The 16,836-nt window shown below is 33.6% G+C and overlaps 1 protein-coding gene across 18 annotated transcripts in view; it reads left to right on the top strand.

Moving 5' to 3' along the window:
* Nucleotides 1-16,103, top strand: part of opa1 (OPA1 mitochondrial dynamin like GTPase) — a 74,990-nt gene extending 58,887 nt beyond the window's left edge. For 6 of the 18 annotated variants that reach the window (XM_087255515.1, XM_087255510.1, XM_087255507.1 and 3 more), the window contains 3 exons: nucleotides 11,871-11,939; nucleotides 14,628-14,663; nucleotides 14,844-16,103. In XM_087255515.1, the coding sequence (XP_087111641.1) occupies nucleotides 11,871-11,935 (65 nt within the window). In that variant the 3' untranslated portion in view covers nucleotides 11,936-11,939; nucleotides 14,628-14,663; nucleotides 14,844-16,103. 18 annotated transcript variants of the gene reach the window in all.
* Nucleotides 16,104-16,836: the final 733 nt, after the last annotated feature.

Here is a 16,836-nt window from a genome sequence, read left to right as displayed (position 1 = left end):
AAAACTATAGTCTTCATTCTGAAACTTCAGGCTAAACTTTTTTTAATCTATATTGACAATGGTTCATGGTCAATAAATATAGATACCGATTTTATTGCCCAGCCCAAATTTGCATACTAAATAGTTGGTAATACTTTGAATTAAAACTTACTTTGTGACTCTATATAGCATTGGTTTTTCTGTCAAATAAACTCGCTATTTGTGGCTGGTTGGTAAGTTGCTCAGGCACAAGACTGTTGACTTCATTTTTTAATTTTCTAGTGATTTTAATAAACGTAAAATCTATAGAGAGATTCGGACTGGCTCTTTTTAAGGAATCGGGAAAGTCAAAATCCAGGAATCGAGAATCGAGAGCATGTTCAAACTAGACATGCACAGGTCTTATTTTTCAGCAATATTGAAGTTTTCCTCCATTTGTGTTAAATTTGAGCAAATATAGACGTGACCAAGGACAAATGGCTTCCACTAAGTTGAAACAAGCAATTACGTGTGGTGATTCCAAGGCACTTTTTGAGTGAAACCAAAAGCCTAAAAATGTGTCCTTGTTGCTTCTGTGAGCTAGATAAATACCAATTTATTTACCTTTTTAAAAAAAAAAAAAAAAAAAATTTTATAAGTCCTACTGTTCATTTTAAGAATCTGCAATCTGTAAAGTCTTAAAGCCCACACCAGCATTGACCTATCAAAATGTTGTCCCGGTTGCATCGGCTTCTGTGAGAGCAGGCCTCTAGTTCAAAGGAGCTGTCAAAACTGGCAGAGAACTGGAGCACTGGACTCTTCGACATCCAGTTATTCAGCAAAAAAAAAGTTTTAAATTTACAAGTTGTTATTAAATCAATTAGCAAAATCAAATTGTGATCATATATAGTCATTTATTATTTATTTAACTATTTATCAAATTGCGACTAGACATTTTTTTTTACATATATTATTAGCAATGCTATTTCAGTTAATAGCAGGATGAGAGAATCATGAAAGTCTAGTAAATTAATGAATCCTTTGAATTTGGGCACATTCACACACAGGGTCTTTGTAGAATTTGTTAAAAGATAGCACTTACACCATTAGAGTATCCAAATGATTTTATTGAGCCAATTAACATTTTTTCATGAACTTTCCTTTCATATGCCATCAAGGGAGTAGGAAATTATGGGTGGGATTGAGTCCAACTTTGGCCACCTGCCATTTTGAGTGCCGGGTCAAACTTGGACCTTTATGCTGAGTGACATGCAGTTATGAGATAGTTTTTTCCAGAGAGGGTAAATTTTGGTCTCAAATAGTCAAAGAGGGACGGCTGTCTATTGTCCGGTTGACTGTTTTCTGGTTGTTCTACGTCTTGACTTGCCCCTGTCTTACCTGTGCCAAAGCCCTGTAATTAAATGCTTATTGGAGGCCAGGCTGGAGGGAGACTGTGAAGGGGAGGTGAGGAGTTCAGCATACACCTGGGTTGACATGAGGCTGTCTGCACAACCTTCATAAAGCAAGAGTCTCTCACATGGCCTAGGGGGAAAGTGAAGTGAAAGTTCCCATTGATGCATCATCAGATATGGTTTAAAGGTTCCTGCTGTTTGGTGTGTTGAGATTAATGCAACAAATGTTCTATTTGGTGTAGTTGCTCATTTTTGTTGAAGTCATCATGTAACGACATGGTAATTGGTCAGACAAAAATGTAATTGAAAGCGTTTCAGGGAAGCCAGTATACTAGTTGTCTCTAAGCAGTTATAGGGAAAGTATTTTTTGCATAAAAACTTTTACACTTGACTGTGTAAGATGTCATTTTCTCCAATAAGCCAGTTATCTGAGATGAGCCGGAAAGCTACCCTTATGTTGAACCCCAAGGTTCTCCACAGCAGTGTTTCTGTATTTCTTGCATGTGTTTTAGAGAGAACTCAGAGAGCTGATTTGTGCGACTGCCATTTTTCATAGTGTTGTGCTGCTGACATCTTATTTTATTCATCACTATTGTCCCTTTCATCCTGTTTGCAGTCTTCCGTATTTGGCGTTTCTGTTTGAATTTTCAGATAAATTATATTTCATTCATGGGAAGTTCAGCCACCTTCACTGCACAAATCTTTAAAGGCCTTGACACATCAAGCAGACAACTGGCTAACATCAGGTCATCATTGAGCATTGGTCAGCTGAATTTTTCTGATGTGTTCAACTCTTTCGGCACTAAATAGACTCTGTCAGGAGATACTCATCCAATAACTTCCTTTTGGATTTGGTACAGAGGTTTGATAATACTGTCTGGAAGGAGAGAAAGAGAGCATAACAAGAGAGCATATTGTTACCTACACAAATGCATTGTGCAGTTTTAGCAGTGCTTTCTATAAAGATTTAACTGGTCATTGACCACCACTTTAATGCTCCTGTCTGTCCTGGAAGCAGTTACGGTTGATGTGACTAGCAGGATGGAGAAGTTGTGATGAAGCATTATCCTTGTCACCCTGCAGCCTAAGACCGGTCACTCACTGAAGCTAAGCAGAGCTTAGCCTGGCCAGTACCTGGATGAGAGATCACATCGGAAAAACTAGGTTGCTGTTGAAAGTGGTGTTAGTGAGGCCAGCAGGGGGCACTCAACCTGCGGTCTGTCTGAGCCCTAATGCCCCAGTAAAGTAAAAGGGACATTAAACTGTCAGTAAGTGCCATCGTTCTGGTATCAGTACTTTACTCCAATATTTTTTTGACAACCTTTTACTTTTACTACTTACATTTTTACACACATATCTGTACTTTCTACTAGGGGTGTCAAAATTAATTGTTTCTTCGGTGCACCGCGATGCAGACGCGGACAATTCGATATCGATTCAGTAATAACCATAACCGGTTATTATGTAGTGACGTCATTTATCTCCTATGCGCTCTGTCGCGAGGGAGGTGAGCGCCGTTATTTACAACACTCAGCCAACTCAGGGCCGGCCTGTGGCATAGGCACCATAGGCAAATGCTAAGGGCGCTGTATATCCAGTGGGGCGCCAGAAATGAGCGCGCTTCAGTTGGTTTTGTTTTTAATTTTCCTGACACAATTTCAGTTATAGACAGCAATAACTCAAAAAACGCTTACCCTAAAAAGATCTAAAGTGTGTTTCCTACAGAAAGACAAAGCTGGTTATGTTTCACAGCTGTCTTTCTTTTTTTCGCTCGACATTACGAGCACTGCTCCGTTTAAGCCCTCGCAGTCTGCGTTTACTTTAGCCGGCAGAGCTTGCGTTGAGTGGAGCTCTTCTCCGCTCAGCGCGAGCTCTTCCTGTTGCAAGGGCTTAAGTGTGTTTGTTTGTGTGTGTGCGTGTGTGTAATTGTTTGTTTGATGCTGTCTATGTTTGTGAATGTGTTTGAATGAGAGAAAGTGTGTTGCTGTGTGTCTGTGTGTTTATACAGACAGCATGTTATAGCCTCCCCCTAAAATATAACACTATATATGGAAAGCATCGTCAATGCACCGTGATGCACCGAGATATCGAATTGAACCGAATCGATGGCATGATAATCGTAACCGAACCGAACCGTGAGACCAGTATAGGTTCACAACTCTACTTTCTACTCCTTACATTTCTAAATCAGGCTCGTAACTTTCGTTTTCATGTGTTTTATGGCATGATCTATATTATTTATTGTCATTGCAAAATTTGAGCACCTTTTTGAAGCAGTCAATCTATTTTCGTCATCGGGCGCCTGTGTGCTGCAGTGCGCGGCTTATTTAACCAAGGCTATCGTGCATCGAATTTAGACTAGTTTATGTAGATAACTATAAAAAAAGCTAGGAGGATAACTACGCACATGAGACCGAGGAAGACGTGAATTTAAAATAACTAAGGCTGCCCTGTTTACACTCTAATAAGACACATTTTGCTCAATCGGGTCAGGTCACAGGTAAACAAGAGACACACATTCCTGTTCAAACATATGTCATACAGATGCTTAAATTTAATGCCCCGTTTCCACTGAGTGGTACAGTACGATTTGGTTCTGTACGCTTTTATGGCTGTTTCCACTGTAAAAAGGTGGAGCTACATGTGCAGCTGAACGCTGATTGGTTACAGAGATACGTCATGAGCTTGTGTGGAGCTAGCCACAATGAAAACAAAGGAACCGCCATTTTTTTTACACGTTTTTATACACAGCCAAGACATTAGATTGTAAAACTATATGCATATAATAATGAGCCATGGATGACCCAAGCTCAAACAAACCTTGTCGTTGTCTTGTACAGACAATATATATATATATATATATATATATATATATATATATATATATATATATATATATATATATATATATATATATGTAGATGTACAGACACAAAGCCAAGAAGAACAAAATCTGCTTTGTCCTGTTGTTGTTTTATGAGGCCGTCTAAAAGTGCGAGCGGTTTTCACATTCTCCAGCGAGTTTGCGATCGGGTCTATATTTGATATAAAAAACTTCTTAGGCTAATGATAAAAACGTGTGCGTGATTATTGAAGTGTCTGCATCATGTTATCCATTCAGAAAAAAAAGGCCAAACACGATAGTGAATCGCAAACGGAGGAGAAGCCCGACAACACACAGGAGCCAATTGTTTCAGCAACATGATTCATAAACAAACAGCCATGTTTATCATTGCCTTTTGGACTATTATGAACTCGAAGTAAAAGAATTGCTCTCTAACAGAGGTTACATGTGCTGTTGAAGATTACAAACAGAAGAGAGGTTTGCACTGACTGTGGGCTATGTTGCATGTCGTTTATGAACCTAAATAAGGACTAAACGTATGCTGTGTGTAGTTTTTCCGTAGTTGGTAACATAATTTATGTTTATAAATCATCTGTTTTGTGAGAAGTGCTTGTCGTATGATTTTTGAACGACCTGTACAGCTTTACTGTAGACATTTATTCGAACGAGAATGACGTCGACTGAAACTCTGTCGTACACCACGCCCACCAATAGGGTACCCTTGGTAGTGGAAATGCAAGCCTGAAAAAGGTGACCCTTACAGACCCGAACCATACCGTACTGTACCACTCAGTAGAAACGAGCCTTAAGAGTCTTTTGTCCACTTCTGATCATACTGCACAGGATTTCTCTGGTCTTTCAATCTAATACCGCATGAAATTATTTTTTATAGAATTAAAAAAAAAATTGACTAAATGATTTTACACACAGTATAGGCATATTAATCTTCAATTAATTTTTAACAAATGTTTTACAACAACAAAAGTAAGTATACTGGACAGTTCATGAATAAAAATATAATGCAAAAGATTCTGAATTTATCACGTGAAAAAAAAGTTTGGTAGGTTGTAGTCATGCCTGTGTATGTAGCTTTTAGCATAGAATAAGTGTATTATCAGAATTAATGTTTATCGATTAAAGAAAATATCCACAATAATCTGGAAAAAAAAAACAAAATGGGTTATGTATAAGAGCTGCTAAACAAAAAAAAAGTTTGCAGTCAAATCTGATAAGTATTTATATTAGCAAAAGGAAATATAGTTTCAATATATTCAATAAAAAAATATTCAACTTTAAAATAAAAAAATCTATTTATTTTGGACAGAATTCAGTCTAAAATGTAGGACATTATTTATAAAGATATACAGGCCTACATAATTACTTTTAGAGTGTATGAACATGAATAGCAGCTGTTGTTTTTGATCCAACAGCCACAAAACTACATGATGAATGCTGTGAGATTGTCAGGATGATGACATGGGTGGAACCGGATATTTACCTACCTAATGAAACTAAAACATGTAGTAGTATTGGGTACTTTTTACTTAAGTACATTTTTAAAGCTGTACAAAAGTGTAGTCAGTACTTCAACTTTTACCAGAGTCATTTTAAACATGAGCATCTGTGCTTCTACTTAAATATAGGATGTGTGTACTTTTGCCGTCTCTGAAGTGGATGCTGCACGCTGGTGTTGGTGTGGAGAGACCCCCTCATGATTGTGAACCGCTTTGGGTGTGTGGCCATACACAATAAATGCACTATACATATACACACTCTTCACACTTCTATCATGGTATGGTAATATGCTATCATCCAGCAAGAATGTTGAGATGTTGAGTTGAGCTGAGATTGTCATACTTAGTATGAGAGGTAGAGCTGAGTGTCACCAGCATACCAGTGATGGGAAAAGCCATCTCTCTGAATGACAGATCTCAGTAATGATGTGTAGATAGAGAAGAGAGAGTGAGTCCAAGTACTGTGCCTCAAATCACGCTAGTAGCTTGTTTAATTTTGGACATCTCACCTTATTTTAAATGACTAGTGAGGTTAGACTCTTAAGTTGGCTCTTGGCTGTATTCACAGTGTGTTTTAGTGCAACTTTTGACTGAGAAGGCTTATTTCATTGTACTCTTATTATCACACAGGTTCACACCTGATTTTTCAGTGGACTGCCTTCAGTGGCCTTGTTTCCGGGAAGGCGCTGTGGGAAACGTGAGCTGTTGAAAAGGCTGTTGCCACCTTTTAATTCCTTTGCCATTTTCCCCATTAATGATCATGCTACTTGATGGCAAATACCGAAGGCCACCATTTATATCAAAAGGGATTGAGTTTCTCTTCAGTTCCTTGCAGCTCGGTCTCCTTGGCGGTATCCCGTGCCCTGACTCTCGCTTTTTTCCTTGTTCTTCTGTTCTCCACAGCCACACTGTTTCACAGTCTAATTACAGGTCAATTAAGGGCTTTCTCCAGCCTTCTGCCGCTCCGGCCCAGGAGGCTTAGAGGCCCGCAAGAGTGGGAGTGAAAGAGATATCATTTCATGTGGAGATCAGGCGAGAGCCCCTTTCAAAGAAGGGATTGAGGAGGAATCCTGAAAGAGAGAAAGCCACCACACACCTCCCAAAAAAGGAGGCTGCTGGGATGGGGGCCAAAGGATTATGGGAATATTCATGACCAGATAAAGAGAGGAGACCTATGAATGGATGTGTCCAAAAGCTCATCTCTTAGGTAAACAGGAGTCTAAATGGAGTTTGGACCAGTTCTCGGACTCACAGAAGCAGGGGAAGCAGCGGTTCTCACTTCTGCGTCACATTTCCGTGGCGCTGAAAAGACTGGTCTTGTTTTGGCCTTTTCTTAGCCGTCATCCTGCATTCCTCCATGTGGAACAAACAGATGGCAACCAGAAATAAATATCTGTTTCTCACAGTCTTTTCAGACACTTTAAGCCCATATACACACAAGTTCACATCATCCGTAGCTGTCCATTCTTCTTTAAAACTTCATTGGCTGAAAACGTACACCTTTTGAGTCTGACAGTTTCTATGGACTGGCAGTTGATCCGTGCAGCAGTACAGCAGCTTCCATCATGTCAACTTGATTTATACCATGACCCATCTCTGTTTGTGTGATACAAAGTAGTCTTGGTGTATTATAATATTCATGAATGAAAATGATACAAGCGGAACAGTGCTGTGTTTGAAAACAAATGAACAAACAACAAAACAATCCATACATTTTTCATAAACCATAGCCTGTTCATCAGCGTTTCCTAAAAAAAACAAATGTTACTTATGAGATTGTTTGTTTGTAAAAGTTCCATGATGTTCCATATTGAAATTGTAAAATCTATTTTTTATTATTATTTTTTTTTGTTAGTTTGTTTTGGTTTGATTTTCACTTGTTTTAAACTTATTCTTCAATATATCTGATTAAAAAATTCCATTGTGTTGCAAAAAATTATTAGCAATTTAATTTCAAATTGTTTGTTCTTCAATTTGATTAGCAGAATATAATGATTTGTTTTATCTATTATTTATCCATTATTTCTTTTAATGTTGTGTAAATTAAGTATAATAACATGTTAGATGATAATTTATATTAAGATAAATAAAATAAATAAATAAATGAATAAATATATAAATATAATATAATATAAATATAAAAATTATTCAGTAACAGGGGCAGGGAAAATAGCGATATGCATGAGGTGGCGCTTTTTGTAATGCCAGATTAAACATATATTATTATTATTATTATTATTATTATTATTATTATTATACATATATTATTAATTCTAAAAAAACATATGTGCTGTTAATAAAATAAATACATCATAACTTTTTATGCATTTTTTCCTCTTCAAATATTACAAATATCATGATATATTGTGGAGGGTTTTCTTGTGATATATATTGCTGATATCGTGATCAATCATTATCGGGGGCAAAATATCATGATAATATTTATTGTATCGTATTACTCTACCTAAAAATCTGACTACTTATACTTTTATCTTTGCTCTATCTTATTTATTTTTTCTTGCAATTTCTTTGACTCACTCCTATACAAGTTATTCTAATCAAAGTTAATGATACTATTCCAAATAGAGCTATTCAAGTCATCTGCCAAAATTGTATTCCTATCGCAATATAAATTGCAGCATAATAAAATATCACAATGTCAGATTTTTCCAATGTCGTGCAGCCTTTATTCAAATTGTTGCTATTATAATTTGTTGCTAAAATAGTAATTAAAATATATATACCGTTTAAGCAAATGCCACAGGGAAAAAAAAAATATATATATATATATATATATAATTTTATTTATTTATTTATTTATTTTTCCTGTGGCATTTGCTTAAACGGTACGAGAAGACAAAATGCATGGAGATTACCACTTTATGAGTGAACTATACATAAAATTAAAATAATTTAAGGGTGAAAAAAGATACATTGAAATGTGAGTAAATGAGATTTAAATAAGTGAAAGATCATTATTCAATGTTGGGCTTGGGGCAAAATAAATATTGTTGAAGTATTCTATAGTGTAACATAATATTCTAACAAATAGTATCCTATGTGATGTAATGAATTATCTACAGTATAAGTATGTAAATATGTAATTTATCACAGTTGCAAAATGCTGGAAAAGTTTGAAAATGCACCTGCAAAGTGCTTGAAAAGTGCTTAAACTTGATTTTGCAAAAGGTGCAAGAACCCTCATGATAACAAAAATATCCCGTTCAAAACATAATCAGCGCTAAAATAAATGATCAATTCATTGACAAATAATAGTGCATCCATACAAATTCAGTTATATCAAGTATCCTAAAATCATTATGCAACACATTTTACACCAAAGATTATTCCCTAGTGTTTTATTGCAAAAAAAAAAAAAAAAAAAAATCTATAAAGTTTGAGAGAGTTTAAGTTTCATCTCCACACCTGCCATGTCAGAAGGTCTTCTCCAAACCTAATGCCTGTTATATTCACTACCCTTCGCCATTACCTTCATGTCCCAAGGCACAAAAAAGATACTCAAAGTTTAAGCCGTGAGATTGCATATATGTGTGTGTGCAGAAGGCTCAAGTTTCCAGGCTTCGGGATATTTGTGAAAGTTTGTGTGTTTGTATGTGCGAGCGCGTGTGCTGGTCTTTGTGGCTTACAGTATTGAATTTCAGACCTTAAGAGATGTCAAATGTCCACAAAGACCGACTTATTTCTTTCATCCTACAGAATTGGGAATCCCCACTCCACAAATACACCTAAAACGGCTGCACGAGCCTCGCATGAGGGGATTTAGTTACGGCCACAAACTTGTAGGCCAGCGTCCACTTGAAAAGCCCAGTTAACCTGTTGTCATGTGAGACAGCAGATTGTTTGTCCTCCTTCTATTAAGGCACAAATGGTCTTGCGTGCGTACATAACATACATAATAGCTCTGGTCTAAGAGCTAAAAAGATGCATTGATTGACACTGGACGTTAAATCAAGCTAAATCTTGCTAAATCTCTTGATTGAGTTGATTGCAGACAATACATTTGAACAAGTTATTATTTTTGTTTTTATTTGGTACTTTTTATTTTGTTTTACTTTTTATTATTATTATTATTATGTCACTTGTATTATTTTTTATTTAATTTATTTTAGTTTCATTAAAAACTAAATAAATATAAATTTAAAAACAAAAAAATAAATACTTTATTTTATTATTTTGCTATTTTATATTACTTTACAAGTTAATAATTAGTTTTACATTTCAGATTTTGTATTTTATCTATTTGAATAATTATATGTACATCTTCACTTTAGTTTCAATGCAATTTATTGTACTTTAAATAAAATTTTTGTATTATTTTTATGTTAATTGTATTATTTTTTATTTCATTTACTTAGTTTCACTAAACTTATTTTATTATTTTAAAATATAATTATAATTTTAATTTCATAATTTAATTTTAATTACAATTTTAATTTACAACTTAAAAATTTTTTTACTTTGTTTTTTTATTTAACTATTTATATTAGATTTTTGTATTTATTTGTATTTATTTGAATTCATAATGTAATTTTTTTTACTTTAATATTAATGTAATTTATTTCATTGAAATGTTTTCTATATTTATGAATTAATACTTAATTAAATTGTACCAATTAAAATATATAGTTCATTGTTTTTTCAGCTTTTATTTTCAGGTATTCAAAAATACTTTATTGTTTTGTTTTAGCTTTTATTTTATTCAGATGTTCTTTTATTGTTATATTATTACATTTTATAATTTTATAATTTTTATTCATTTGTGTATAATTATTTTAGATTATTGATAATTATTTAAAATTTAAGTATTTATTTGTAATGTATTTTTAAAAAGTAAAAATTATATATTTAAAAATATTTTTTCTGAATTATTTTTATGAAATGGATTTTGTTTATTTTTTATTTTGTTCTTTCATTTTATTTCATTCTTTGAATTATATTAGGTTTCAAAGTGTTACAATTTAAAATTATAATTAAGTAAATTAAAGTCATTCTTTAATTGAAAAATCATTAAATCCCAATTCTACCCCTTAGCCTTTCCTCTTACCCCTCTTCACGTAGCACACCCCTCGGACCACACTCAAAAGCAAGGGGTACGACAATTTCCCAGTATACACCATCTTTTGGCAGCATGGCTGCACACGGAAGTAAGAAGATGCATGAATTAGTATTTTTGTTAATATTACGAACTTTTAAAACAAACAAACATATGTTTTAATACATCTGTAATGGCATTCGTGTTTTACCATCATGCTTTAAAAACATTCAAATTATAACCGCTAAATTTCACTATCGATAATCCATAATAATAACTTCTGTTCAACAGTCCCAGTTACAAAAATAAAATTGGGATTGGACCTCAGTCCAAAAAAAAAAAAAAAACTTGTATTGTCCTCTTTTCAAGAGGGCAGAGATACAAGCGCTTATGGGTCAGCATAGCGGCAGATTCAAAACAAAACAATAAAAAAAACTTCTAATTTCGGATGGCTGTTTCTCATTCAGGGCCGTTTATGCTAATGAGGAAGATATCATCATTATTGGGCGGGGCTTTCCCCCTCTGTTGACATGTACAAATGGAGAATGTCAATCAAAGTGTTTCTATCGACTGTTTTTAATAAGTATGCTTCTAAATAAATGAAATGAATCAGTTTTTACTGTTTGAGGCTGACTATATTCACACGATATCTCTCACACAACTGGGTTTAGCCTCCTTATAAAAGTGATTTTTGCATAATAGGTTCCCTTCAAAGTTGTCCTGTTCCCACTCCTCCTCAGGGCACAGGCTTTTGAAGTATCCTGTGGAGGTGAGGAGGTGCAACAGAACACCACCTCTTCATCATCTGCGCCTCAAACACACACACACCGTCACTGGCCTCCATCTGCTGTTTGCCTGGCGGAGACTGTGCCCACGGTGCCACTTGACACGACTTGATACTTTATCTGCTACATAATCGTAATCGTTTTCTGTTCGAGTCCACTTGAAAGTGATGTGGTCAGGCTAGGGTTTTTCCAGGAGAGGTTTGAACTTCAGAAGACGAGTCTAATTCATCTAGCTCTCAATGATAAATCTGTGCTGTTAGTATTAGTATGTGGTGTGCTAATATTTTGCATTTTTCTTTACAGAAAAAGTTCGCGAAATTCAGGAGAAACTTGAAGCCTTCATTGAAGCTCTTCACAAAGAGAAGTAGAGCAGTAGGTGGTTTTTTTTTTATTGTCCTGCTTTTGTTTAATTGTAAAAATATTTACTTAATAATGTCTGTTCATTTAATTTATAGAATAAAATTAGATCTTGTGTATTCTTTTATTTCTATATATTTCTATTATGATTTATTATTGTTATCATTAATGATGTTGTACAGTTTTTTTTTTACAGTTTTGACACAAATTTCAAAACACTGTTGTAAATTTTCAAAACTCTAGACACAAAATTCATATCCATTGCCAAAATCTTAACTTTTTTATTTAAATGCTTGGATACAATACACAAAGTCAAAGATCAACTTTTTGATATACTGTAATATAATTGAACATCAAATTGATCCCACACATTACATTGTAAATAACTGTGTATTATTTTAACTAACATGATTTGACTATCAACTGATGTAAGCGCTCAAAATAATAAGTAACTTGTATTACATGTGATGCATGAAAACTTGTGTACAATATAACATACTTAGACAATAAAAGTTTCAGAATAGATCAAATGACATCACACACCACAGAAGATGACCCAACTGGACTACATTAGCTATAGATTTCACTCTTATTCCATGTATGTGGTTTCTATGTTCTATGTACCACTTTTACAGACAATGTTTTCATATTTGACATTACTGTAGGCAAGAAAGCCCAATCACAGCAGACCAGTGTCAGCTCTAGATTTGCATAGACGGAAGGTTCTTTCCAAGATTTTAGACTAATGAAAATCATACTGTGATGTAAAGGGGATAACCTGTGGCCAAATCCACAAGATCAGACTGACGGAAAGACAGATCCCAAATAGAAATCTGATGTATAGAAATACATGCAAATAACATATGTTGCATACTTGTTCATATTGATTTCACACATATAAATTATATGTCATACATGTCAAAATATTGCAAAAATTGACATTTTTTTTCAACAATTCAAATTACAAATATTTACATACAGTTGAAGTCAGAATTGCTAGCCCCCCTAAATTATTATCACCCGTTTATTTTTCCTCAATTTCTGTTGAACAGATATCAACACTTTTTTAAACATAATAATTTTAATAACTTTAATATCTGATTTATTTTATCTTTACCATGATGACTGTAAATAATATTTTCCTAGATATTTTTAAAGACACTTCTATACAGTTTAAAGTGACATTTAAAGGCTTAACTAGGTTAATTAAGTTAACTAGGCAGGTTAGGGGAATAAGGCAAGTTATTGTATAATGTTGGTTTGTTCTGTAGATTATCAAAAAAATATATAGGTTAAAGGGGCTAATAATTTTGTCCCTAAAATGATTCATAAAAAATTCAAAACTGCTTTTATTCTAGCCGAAATAAAACAAATAAGACTTTCTCCAGAAGAAAAAATATTATCAGACATACTGTGAAAATGTCCTTGCTCAGTTAAACATCATTTTGAAAATGTTTACAAAAGAAGAACAAAAATCGAAGGGGGCTAATAATTCTGACTTCAACTGTATATCATATATGATATATGTATATGTTTGAAAAAAATATAAACTGTGATTTTTGCAATGTTTTGACATTTTAAAGTAAATACAGTATGTGAAATCCAAATGCATCATGCCATAGGTCAGCTTTTCAATATGGGGACATGTAGTGAGAAACACTTTTGTTAACTTTACTATTCTGTTTTTTTTTATGCAGTAAACCTACATAATGATTGAATGAACTACTTTAATTGAGTGATTCCACTGTATGTATTGTTTCCTCTACAATCATATATAAACAATAATGAAGCTTATATCAAATTTTAAACAACAATGTGTAATGTTTGTTAATGTTTGTTTATTGAAATGATGTGTATCTTGTTTATGGGTGATCTAAAGTTATGTTCCTGTAGTATTTGTATGACAAAAGGATTATGTGAACCAACGATCCTGCAAATGCAGGACTTCTCTAAAAAAAATAAATGCAACATGCTATTTTTTGAACACTGGAGAGTCTGCGTTAAAAGTAGTGACTGTTTAGAGCAGTGGTCACCAAAGTTGTTCCTGGAGGGCCGGTGTCCTGCAGATTTTAGCTCCAACCCTAATCAAACACACCTGAACAAGCTAATCAAGGTCTTACTGGGTATACTTGAAACATCCAGGCAGGTGTGTTGAGGCAAGATGGAACTAAACCCTGCAGGGACACCGGCCCTCCAGGACCAGGATTGGTGACCCCTGGTTTAGAGTTTTGTGTCTAGAGTTTTGAAAATCGACATCAGAGTTCTAAAATGCGTGCAATTGAAAAAAACTGTAATTTAATAAAAAAAAGTACTTTTTAAATTTTAAAACATTTTATCTGAATTGTTTTTATAAAATAGATTTTGTTTCTTTTATTTTATTCATTTTTAACACTGCAACATAATTAAATTTTAATTCAAAATTATAAATCAATACATTAGAATTTTTAATAAAAAATCATTAAATTGTCGAATTGTGACATTTCATTGTAACATTAACCACTGGAAAACAAAAAAAGAAATCAAAAAATTTTGGAAATTCATATAAAAATAACCTCTATTTATTATGTCTTAAGTACTTACAGAAATTTATTTCATATAAAATGTGTTATATATCAAATTGTATTATTAACTTAACTGAAGTTTCTGTTACATTTTTAAATCAGTTTTTTGATTTCTAAAGTCACTTTTTCTGTGTTTTCTTAGACCTTCAAAAGGATTTCATTTGGGCACTTTTGATATGTGAGATAATAATTAATAAGTAACAATTCAAAATATAATGCAAATAATGCCTCTAAAGCTTAAGGGAAGCCTCATTTAAATGCTCGAGACATTATTTAGTGCTCATTGTTAATTATAAATATTTTAAATGTATTTCATGAATTCAGAAGAATTCATCTAAATGTTTTGTCTTTTTTTCAGGATCATCTTGTTTCTGGGCAGACAGACAGGCAGACATGCTCTTACACAAGAAAATGCACTGATCAAAAACCATCATTTTTTCCTCTTTGCTCCTTTGCAAAGGACTTTCCTTCCAACTTCTTCTGTTTTTAACAGCTCCTGTTGTATGTTCTCACAAAACACACACACAAACACACACACACACACACTCTTCCCTCTTTAAAACAGTGAAAATAAGTGAACTAAGCTGGAGTCCCTTTACATTTACTGCATATTTATTAATTTTGGACAAAAAGCACTTACTCTGCTATCAGAATAATGGTACACATTGCAGTGCCATGCTTTATTCTTTCTTCACTCAAAGCTTCAAAAAACAATATTTGCACCAGAGAAACCATTCAGACAGGCATACACAACCATAATCTCTCATCCTCTGTTCCCAATAAATGACTTGCTCCAGGTCTCTCTTTCCCCTGACTTTCTTTATTATTTAAGGTGACATTTTATGGATAAGTGCTAAATGCTAAAACGCATCTTTACTGATTGGCCTTGATAGAGAAATTGTTCTAAAATGTTTTCTCACCAGAAGCTGCGATTTCATATCTCATTGCCATCACAAGTCACAGATCTTTTTGTTTTCCTTCACCTAAAAATTATGTTTTGTAATTATGTAGAATCCTCTATTAATATATGCAGATGTTTGTTACCGTTTTTGCTACTTGTAGTCCCATTTAGCTCAGTTTATTATGTTTAATAAACTGTGATTGGCTTGATCTTGAAGATGCAAAGTTATGGATACATTAACCGCATTATATCATCTGCTGGATGAAAACTTGTTCAATACTTTTGTTCCTAACATCATTTTCATTTCATTTCTTTTGCTACTTTGAATGGTTCTTATTTTTCATCTGCCATCTTCAACTATAGTGCACTTTTATTTTTTGCTTGCACATTTTATATCTCGCTCCCTGGATTTGATATGAAATCCACTTTAATATCCTGATAATTTCGAGTGTAAGAGATGCCACAACTCAATGTAAATGGTAAATATATTTGTAAAGTCTCCGTAGAGTAAGTTCATTCAAATGATGAATCTGTTGTCACAAGGGGAAATATATGAGTGTGGTGCTTGTAGCAAAGTAGATGTCGGTTCATTTAAGAATGCTTCCCCTATTTGCTGTAGATTGTAATGTTTGCATGTTGTATCCCATCCGATGTGGTTTATTTATTAAATTGGTGTTAAAGAAAAGAAGAATAAAAGTGACTTTAAAGTATGAGAAACAGATCTGTAATTAAGGTGACATGAGATCCATAGTATTGTGTGTGTGTGTGTGTGTGGATTTCCAACTTGAGGATTTTGCTCGTTGTTATTTTGACAAGTGCTGTTTTTTTGTCAGGTTAACTGTGCATATTTTCTCCATTTTTAACGTTTAAATTATAATGTATTTGTTGGAAATTCGAGCACAGAATTGCAGAATCTCATAGGAACATATTTTGTTTTAATACAAACATTAACTATAATAAACAAGTTTCTCACTCATGCCAATTAATGTTTTAATTACAAAAAAAATAAAATTTTACTATTGTAAAACTTCCTTTTTTTATTGAATTTAATGTTTACTTGTAAATGGCAAAAATTATTGCGGTTATCAACTAAACATTAATGAATTGCACTTGGCACTGATCGTGAATAAAATAGGTCTACATAAAGTAAAACAAAAATAGAAACATGTTCCAGTAAAATTTCTGATGTGATGTGCTTATGAAGGCCAATAGTAGCAAAAATTATCACCACATGAGCTGATTACTGTTTAAAAAAGATCAAATTTTAAAAGTCATTGCATAACTTTCATTTCTGTGGGCGCAAATGCCTTGTTGATGCCAGAGGTCAGAGGAAAATGGCCAGACTGGTTCGAGCTGAAAGAAAGGCAACAGTAACACAAATAACCACTATTTACAACAGAGATATGCAGAAGAGCATCTCTGAACGCAATGCATTAAAGCAGATTTAAAA

Source organism: Danio rerio, chromosome 6, assembly GCF_052040795.2.
Source record: "Danio rerio strain M-AB ecotype USA chromosome 6, GRCz13ab, whole genome shotgun sequence".
Taxonomy (NCBI): domain Eukaryota; kingdom Metazoa; phylum Chordata; class Actinopteri; order Cypriniformes; family Danionidae; genus Danio; species Danio rerio.
This window is presented reverse-complemented; position numbering and strand designations above follow the sequence as displayed.